This window comes from Neolamprologus brichardi, chromosome 7 (genome assembly GCF_056152115.1).
Source record: "Neolamprologus brichardi isolate AB-2024 chromosome 7, ASM5615211v1, whole genome shotgun sequence".
In the NCBI taxonomy this organism is placed as follows: domain Eukaryota; kingdom Metazoa; phylum Chordata; class Actinopteri; order Cichliformes; family Cichlidae; genus Neolamprologus; species Neolamprologus brichardi.
The window spans coordinates 15,147,588-15,157,279 of record NC_142110.1 but is presented as its reverse complement, the minus strand read 5'-3'; the positions used below and the strand labels follow the sequence as shown (position 1 = coordinate 15,157,279).

Here is a 9,692-nt window from a genome sequence, read left to right as displayed (position 1 = left end):
ATAGCATCCAGGGGAGTTCAAGGAGAAAACTACTGCTGACCAAAAATAACACAAAGGCCTCCCTCACATTTCCCAAAAAACATCTTGATGAATCCCAAGACTTTTGGGAAATATTCTACAGTGATGAGAAAAAAGTGTAACTTTTTGGAGGCTTTTTGTCCCGTTACAATTGTCATAAAACTAACACAACATTTCACAAAAAGAACATAATTCCAACAGCAAATGTGGTGGTGGAAAAGTGATGGTCCGAGGCTGCTTTGCTGCTTCAGGAAGACTTGCTGAAATTAAACCATGAATTCTGCTCTCTGCCAGAAAATCCTGAAGAAAAACATCCGGCCATCAGTTTATGTCCTAAAGCTCAAGTACACCTGGAGTGGATGAGTAGCTGTCCAAAGTTAAATTTGATTGAGATGCTTTGGCATGACCTTAAACAGACTATCTATACTTGAAAACCATCCTGTGTGGCTGAATTAAAACAAATTCACAAAGAGGAGTGGGCCAAAATGCCTTCACAGCGCTATGAAAAAGTAAACACCGGTTATTACAAATACTTGCTTGTATTGTCTTTGTCTTCCTTTACGGTCTGAATCAATGACTGTTTTTCTACAGTCATTGGTCTGAATAATAGAAGTCTGAAAAATATGCACAAAAAAAAGAAAAACAAAAAGGAAATTGTGAAGGGGTCAAATACTGTAAATTTTATCTGTACTAAAAAGTTATTTTAAAGCTTTAGGTAATACATTTACTTGTGACAAAGTAATTCAACGCACCTTTTACAAACCCTTTGTTAATAAACAACTAATATTATGTAGGTGTTTATTAATTTCTATTTTACCAGGCATTCAAAATCTAGAGATTCATAATCTCTATTGCCAGAGCTTCTCGGGCCCAGATGGCGCCTGTATATTAGGTGTCATACATCTAAACAGCAATACTAAAATAAAAAGTTGACAATAAACCATTTTGGTTTCTGTTCTCTCTGTTACAGTATTAACATACATCCTTTTTAGCCAGTTTTCTTCCTGTACAGGAAGTTAAAGTGCAAGGCAGGTAAAAGTCGGTGTGTGCGTCACATGACCAAGGGCCAGCCAATCGGCAGGAGAGCTTCAGGTTTTTCCAGGTGCAGTTAGTGAACCGCAAGGCTGTCGTTTGCATATCCGCCTCGACTCTGTTTGTAATAATAAGCCAGGAAAGTTGTGGTTTAGTGATGTAGTTAAACAGAAAACTCTGTACTCGGTTCAGTGTTCACCTGAGGACGGAGGAAGAGGGAAACAGCTGCCCGCTCATGGCTGTGATTTTAGTGGCTTTCACTTTGATGTGCTCCGGGTTATGGGACAGAGGTTTACTCGCAGTCGGTAAGGGTGTTATTTACTTATCACTTTTTAAGGGCAGGTTTAGAGTTTGCTTGGAGCACCTGCTTAACAGCTCCACAGCTGGGAGCTGTGGCTGTATTCAATGTATTCATTGTGGATGCGTTTTTATTATAAACTATTTGTCGCGGTCATAGATGCTGATGAGTATGCTAAACATACCAGGTCAATGCACATGTGGTCATTGCGTGCACGCATGTCACTGTCACGCAGTCACATGCTGTTGCCCGGCAACAAGACCAGAAACGGACTTTAGACCCTGATGGGTTGAAAGAAAAAAAGAGAAGAAAAGGAGGAAAAGTCAAAAGGAGGAGCGAATATTTGTTGGTTTTTCCTTAACGTCACAATGTGCGCATGTGCTGACCAACTTGACCGACAGGTTAGGATTTAATAGAGCAGCAGCTGACATTAGTTTATCCGATGTGTTTAATTTGGTAGGGCTCATTTGTTTACACTGAATACGCTGGTGTTTTTCTTGATTATTATTGTTATTTGAATCTATTATTTTTAATCTAAATCAGGTAAACACTCCTTTGCTCATCGTCTTCATGGGTGAAAGTGTAAACAACTTCACCTTCATACATCATTAACCTCTTACTGCAGGCCCTAAAAACTACACAGTGTCGTGTCGCTCCACAGAGTCTGTGCAAGCTGCTTGTATGCACAGACTGTATGCAAAATGTTTCTTTAAAAGGAAGTAAAGCCAGTTTCGGGGGATTTTGGCCTGCATCCATTTGATCATACAGCATGCATCAGGAGTAGATTTGTGCTAATACTGTAGCCTTATTACTTTGTGGTTTGTTTATGGGCCAAAGTAACATAAATCCCATTCATACTAGATTGTTGGGCATCTGATTCAGTTTTTAGTGATGCAACAGTGCGTGGTGTCATGTTACCTTACATAACATGATACCGGATCAGGAAAAAACAGGGGATAAAGGAGGGGAAAAAACAGTATTGACCATCCTGATCATGTTTTGTATGCTTTGTGGTCTCATTTCAGGAAGCTGCTCTCAAGTCACAGTGTAGAACAAAGGGATACTCAAAAATCCTCAATTCCCTCAGCTATTTGATCACTTAACCCTGACAGGATCATTTAGATTAATTTATCTATGATTGCTAGTTTTTAAACACTTCTCCTTGTTAATCTATTAATTTATTTTATTTATATATTTTTTTTATTTAACTTCATTGTTTGTTGATCTGTGTCTTCTACTGGAACAATGTTTGTGAGTAGTGTTTAAAGAGTGTAGGCTGTGTGAATTTGACTGTTAAATAGGTTGTGTGGGTAAGATGCAAACTAACTGCCCTTTTGGGGATTCATAAAATTAATTGAATCTAGATGTAAATATAAATATTAAGTCTTTTAATACTTTGAGGTGTAGCCTACAGATTTTATCTTAGGGATACGAATGCACTGACACGGACTTAATACTCTGTCCTAAGTAAACCTCTGTATTTCTTCTCTACGAAGGTCAAACTTGTGTGGATGAGAGTAGGTTTAAAGAACAGGCGGCATTTGTCGGGCATCCATATCAACTACAGTGCCCCCTGAAGATTGTTCAGAGCACATCTCAAACACAGCTGACCTGGCAAAAGGACTGCGTGCAGCTCCCTACAAATGAGAGCAAAATCTACCTGGACTTTAACAGCCTAAGTTTGGAAGACCAAGGAAATTACACCTGTAAGCAACAGAGCAACAGCACGGTCACATTTACTGTGCGTCTCCTAGTTAAAGGTAAAGTAATGTTTCAGTGTGCTAGAGTAATGAAGTTATTTCAAAATCAATGAGCTGCTGTAGAGTTTTTGTGTATGTGTATGGATACACCTGCAAACAGGTATTTTGTTTCAGCATGCCTTCTAGTAACAGGCTCAGGTGCTACCTGGCATGAAGGCCTCTATTGTCTGGAGATCTTGCAGTGAACATGGATAACAGCTGTGTGTCTTTACAGAGTCTCAGTGCTCCAAGGCTCCAGAATTTAAACCTAAAGGGGGCTCGACAACACTCTGGGAAAATGTGGGATCCACTGTGAAACTGAACTGCACTGCTCTCCTCTTCTGGGACCCAGCAGAGAAGCAATGTGACACCACATTGCAGTGGAGTAAAGATGGTCATCCCCTCAATAACCACACACTTTCCTCGCTGAACACATCATCATGGTGATTTGAAGCCGTTGAAAATTAGCTTGGCGAAAGTTAATAATGTACCTGTGTTTAGACTTGTGCTTAATCTTCTGTCTAACTATATCAGGTCTCCCGGTGCCAACCAGCTGATGGTAAATAGCTTCCTAGTGATCACCCTCAGAGAGCTGGAAGATTTTGGGCTGTACAGCTGCACAGTGAGGAACATTTCTGCTGACTTCAGTCTGAAGAATCTAGGTAAAAAAAGTTTCTCAAATAGGAGTTGAGGCTATTCAGGATACATAATGGGTCTATTTTCCATATTTAAACATATTCTTTAAATACTAACTATTTAACGGAGAAATTCCATGTACTCAGCTAAGGGTAGTTTGTTTTCTTTTAAATGGGGTTCTTTGAAATTTTGATCCACAGTCAGTGGGTTACTTCCAGTGGATGGCATTAGGCTTTGCATGTACTGCTCTGGACACAGCCGGCAGCTAAAAGAAGTTAGTTTAAGCGTACACTATATTTTCAGCCCTTTCTCTGCAAACTTAAATATTAAAGACTGACTAAAGTGCTTACACAGGACCATCAAACTCAACAAACACAGGAATCTGACTTGATATGCTTGTGTAGCTCTGTCTTGATTGATTAATTTTTGATAATGAGTTAGTTCAGGTCCAGACTGATGCTTTAAAGCACTATAGTCATATATTTTGTGAGCAGTAACTACTTTTTTTTACATGGTAAGAATAAAATGAAATAAAATGGGGCAGGGATAGCTCAGTAGGTAGAGTGGTGGCCCCATGATTAGAAGGTTGGGGGTTCGAATCCACTGACTGCTACCCTGAGGTACCCCTGAGCAAGGTACAGTCCCTACACGCTGCTGCCCATTGCTTCACTGGGTGAATGGATTAAATGCAGAGAGGAATTTCCCCACAGGGATCAATAAAGTATACATCATTGTTATTTAAAAAAAAAACAAAGACTAGGAAAGAAACTATTTCTGTGCAGTTGTGGTCAGACATTCACATATACTCTATAAATATAATGGTAATTTTGTGCTTTTAATTCTTTGAGCTGTTCTTTTTCTGGGGTGGAATAATTATATATCATACATCTTTAATCATTTAAATTGAAAAAACTGCTTTTTTTTTATCTTGGATTTTCCCTCCAAAAGTTGACTTGCAGTCTCAAATATACTATATATAAAAAATTGTGCCACTATATATGTTGTATAATATAAAAGCTTTTAATTGGAGTATTACCTTTATATTCTCCATTGATTTTCCTTTTGTTTCTGGTATATATGTTCAGGCAGCCCCAGTCACACAGGTGCTGTTATTGCAGCCGTCATCCTCCTCCTGTTCCTGGCTTTAGCTGCTGTCATTTACTCAAGGTGCCACCTGAACATCAAACTCTGGTACAAGAACTCATATGGAGACTATGAACTCAATGGTGAGACCTCTCTTGAATTTAAATTAAGTTGCCGCACTGATATTTTTGTATTAACAACACCTGGATGTTTGTGTCTGAACCTTTTCAGATGGGAAATTATATGACGCCTATATCTCATATGTGAATAATGACTATGACAGGAAGTTTGTCAACTTTGTACTCAAACCTCACCTGGAAAATATAAATGGGTACAAAGTGCACCTCAATGACAACGATATACTACCTGGTGCAGGTATGATTATATTCCCACACTGCAGCGCTACTATTGCTTCTGTGTTGCTTACCTCATTCATGCCTGCTTCATGATCAGCATATATAATTTTAAGTAACCCACTGAAATGTACAATCATGAAAAACATAATTTTTATAGGACACTCTGAATCAGTAATTTTCAGAACCACATCAGAGCAATAACTTCTTCATGAGTTTATCAGTCTCTCACATCGTTGTGCAAGAGTTTCGTCTCACTCTTTGTTGCTTTAGTTCATTGAAGTTTGTGAGTATTCGTCTATGCACAGCTGGGGCATTGCAGCACCTTTATTCTTTTCTTTTTCAAGCTTTCTCTTGTATATTTACCGCTGTGCCTGTTGCATGACCCAATTTCATACCAGGCTTTAGCTTTCAGACAGATTGCCCCATATGTGATTAGATATGGTTAAAGTGCTGAAAGCCAGCACTCCGTATAAAGCATAGAAAATCAGTCAGATAGTTGTCCCTGTCAGAAAAAGACCAAAAATATACGTCTCACTCTCTGTCAGATTGCCTGTCACACCTGTAGACAGAGTGAGAGTTAATGTATAACAGCTGTCTTTGACTGTCTGAGTTCACATCTTTCAGGAATGTGTGAAATTGAAGAAGTCAAATTCATCTTTAACCTCCTAGGACCTGGTGTCCACATATGTGGACATCACGTTTTGGGTTGTCTAGACCAAAATACTAAATTTTGCTTTACAAAGGCCTGATATCCACTTACGAGGACATTATACTGCCACTGTTCTATTGAAATTTTAAACAAATATCCTCATATGTGCATCTCATTTTTGTCAGGAACAAAAATCAGGTAAAACAAAAAAAATCTGGCAATTCTTTGTTTTTACATTCATCAGGTCCCAATATGCCCAAATATCAAAGAGAAATTAAAAATGCATGCCATGGAAGAGTTCGGGTTTTAGGAGGTTAACTACACTCAGACCATACAGTGTTACAATAGTTAGAAATGTTAGAAGTGAAACAGAAAAAGGGTTATGAGTTCAAATCCACTGGTCAGCTCTCTGTGCTAGCCTTGCCAGCCTATTAGTCACTAAAAACTGAAATAAACTTCAGCACCATTGGTCAACTCAGAGACCACAAGGTGCCCAGGTTCTGTGGCTGCAAGACAAGCGCAAATCACACCCCGCCACCACCGTGCTTCACAGTTGGTATGAGGTGTTTGTGCTAATATGCTATGTTTGGTATTGACTGTATTTGGTGCTTTGCATGATGGCCAAACATTTCCACTTTGGTCTTGGCCGTCCACAGATCATTGTTCCAGAAGTCTTGTGGTTTGCTAAGATGCAACTTTTCAAACATTCCAAACAAGCCACACTTTGTCAGTCTTTTTCTATTTGTACTGTTGTAACTTTAACCTTTAATATGCTGACTGAGGCCTGCAAAGTCTGAGATGCAGCTCTTCTACTTTTTTAGAGGTAGCAGCACATGGCTGCTACTTACCCTCCTAATGTTTATGGAAACAGTAAGAGTGTTCTTAATATTCTGCACTGAGTCGTGTAAAAAACATTAATTTTTGCCTTTTTAATTGCACCATCTGTTTTCAGATCCTTCTGCAGAGCTCCTAATGAACATGAGTCGCTCTCGGCGCCTCATCGTGCTGCTCTCTTATGCTTACCTTGAACAGGACTGGTGTTCCAGTAACTTCAGGTAGGACGGAATACACAGAAATATCACTATTTAAACTTTGCTTTATAAATAAAAATGATATTGTATTTATATAGCAAACAGCCAAGTTATGAAAGTGTGAAAGCAAATGTAATAATTTGTGTATTATTACATCGTACCACTTGAGGGCAGAATTGCTCCAATATGCAGTGTACCTATTTTTAACTGGAGCTCTGTGTATTTTTTAGACAAGGCCTCCTGCACTTGTTGGAGTTGTGTCAGCAGCCCATCTTCATCTTGTTGGATGGTCAGTATAAGCGCATGAGGCCAGAGGTCAAACAGCAGCTTAGTGAGCACCAGCACTGCCTCACCATACTTACCTGGAGACACAACTCTGTGGTAATACTCCAGCCATATGTTGTTTCCTTGCTAATATGATGGATAGTTTCGACTAACATTATCCGAAGGGCACTGTGGGTGTGGTAGATTTGACTGGTTGTCATGATGTTTAGGTTTAAAATGTGGGGAATTTTAATGATTGGTTTGCATTTGTACATGCCATTACATTTTTCAAACGTAGCACCGCCCACTTCAAACCAGGGAAAACCAGGAACAGGAGACAATAACAGAGTAACAGTGCAGATAGAAATCTGTCAGTTACAAGTCAGAGGATTTTTGTGTTCTTCTATGTTCTCAAAGGTTTATTGGAAGGTTCAAGGCTAGAATAATGATACTGATAAAATTAGTGTTTATTTTACAGAAGTTTTGAGAAACCCCCCCCCCTCATAAAAGTCTTTCATAAAAGTTGAAACATCTTTGTTTTCACTTTGCTATCATGCATTATTGATGTCAAAAATGAGCAGCTTTATCAATTCAAAATGAAATTAAAACTATAGCATTGCACTTAAGAAGGTTCGCTTGACTTGCTGGGACGAATGTTATTTGGTGTCTTTGTGCTTGTGTTTGCACAGACGCCTTCATCTGTCTTCTGGAAAGAGCTAGCTTTAGCAATGCCTCGCAGTGTTGTCTTCCACAAGGAGTCTGCCGGTGACCCTCAGACGTTGCTAGAGGATGACAAAGACCCGATGCTGACCCTTCAGCCGGACTACCTGGACTGCCGTTCAGATACGGACCCTGCCGGTGATCTGGGTAAGAGGTGCAGTCTAGATTTTGTGTGAGAAACACACATGAAAATGTTTAAATTTTAATATCTGGAAAAAATACTGAGGCAAGCATTCACATGTTTAACAAGCACCTGTTAATGACTTTGATCCAGTAATGCAAATCATCAACTATTCAGCAGTTCTTGTTCTTGTTGTCACAAGAGTGCAACATAAAATGTTCCAGCCTTCATACAAGTCTCAACCTGAAAGACTTAAAAAGGAAAAAAAAAAAACATGTCAGAGTCGAAACCCTCTTCATTTCACTTAGTTAGTGCCCAATTTGAATAAACAAATACTGACTAAGCTATAGTTAATACTTAACTTCATAACTAAGGCATCATATCACAATGGTCTTTCACATATTTACTTTTCATTTCACTATTGATGAGAATGCTTTCATTTCGTTCTTAAGAGTTAAAAACTGTTCATTAGTTTGTTTTCTTCCATGAAGTTAGATGCAAGAATTAAAACTATTTACAAAGCGCTGCAGTCAAATGATGGTGGGCTTGGCTTAGGTTAGTTTAACTTTGTGATGGCATAAACAACTTGGCTGGGTCTGTCCAAAGGTAAAGAGTAATAAACACACTCGTCCTAGGTCTGGATTTATGAGTTTTCAAAAAGCCACTACACTTAGCCACAAAGAGCTGAGCATACAATTGCTCATGTTGAAGCTTTAGTGCTGGTGATTTTTTCAAGTGATGGTAACTTTGGACAGAGCCTGGCAGACAGCACCCATTTTAAGTCTTTATTTATAAAAAATCAAAGCAATAGTTTCCTTTTACTTTGCAGTAAAAATGTAAAAAAAAAAAAAAAAAAAAAAATTTATTTGTACACTCAGAAAAAATCACCACACAATTTAATCAATACAAACCAAAGAAGGGGAAAGTGACATTTTGCATCGCTCTCCTCTCTGTGTCGCAGGTCTTCGCCTCCCTGTCTACAAAGCTTTGTCCTGCAAAGCTCCAGTGCTCCCCGCTGCAACCAGCTCAGCAGCTGAGCCAAAACCCTCTGACATCGACATCTCGGACCTGGGATCACGCAACTACGCAGCACGCTCAGACTTCTACTGCCTGGTCGCTGAGGACATCTGATTCACACGCTAAAACTCGACACTCTGTAGAGATCTCTGTCGGCACGTCTTTTTTTTGTTTTCTGCATCGTGTAGCCAACTATGTTTCCATTCTGTACAGTGTGTTATTAAAATCAGTGTGTTGCTTTCTGTTTCTACATGCCATAAATGATTTTTAGCATTTTTACATTTCATACTGATGTGTAACATACTTTGTGAGAAATTGTCTGAAGTATTTCAGGGACGTAAGTGTAATTAAGAGTGTGTGTACAATAAATATTTTATTGATTGCCAATTTACCCTGTTGATCTTTATTTTAGTCTCCAACAGAAGACAGTGTAATGACGGTGTCTTAAGGATTTTCTTTTTTAATTTATAAGCACTCGATCTTCCTTTTATAGTTGGCAGTAAACAAATAGTTGGCAAAGACAAAAACATACACATGACAGATCACATATCAGTCCAGAGAATCCAGGGAATATGCTTTTTTTCCCAGTCAGGTGAAGGAACGGGACTCCCACACAATATGATTGTTTAGCTGAAGTTTTGCACGTACTGGAAATCAATCACAAGGTTTTCTTCCTTTGTAAATGTTGATGTTCTCTCTCCTCATGGAGGTCCTGCACTGAGGTAAGA

General features: G+C 39.0%; 1 protein-coding gene across 2 annotated transcripts; it reads left to right on the top strand.

Annotated features, from left to right (window-relative positions):
- The first annotated feature begins 1,107 nt into the window (after positions 1-1,107).
- On the top strand, positions 1,108-9,344 carry sigirr (single immunoglobulin and toll-interleukin 1 receptor (TIR) domain). 2 transcript variants are annotated; one of them, XM_006789190.3, is made up of 10 exons: positions 1,108-1,355; positions 2,845-3,108; positions 3,323-3,530; positions 3,622-3,749; positions 4,809-4,949; positions 5,038-5,181; positions 6,764-6,866; positions 7,073-7,223; positions 7,796-7,973; positions 8,909-9,344. In XM_006789190.3, exons 1-10 carry the CDS (start codon positions 1,286-1,288, stop codon positions 9,076-9,078), a joined length of 1,557 nt encoding a protein of 518 aa, XP_006789253.2. In that variant the 5' UTR covers positions 1,108-1,285; the 3' UTR covers positions 9,079-9,344. The 2 variants fall into 2 exon arrangements, with proteins under 2 accessions (XP_006789253.2, XP_035762976.2); XM_035907083.2 differs by lacking the exon at positions 5,038-5,181.
- Positions 9,345-9,692: the final 348 nt, after the last annotated feature.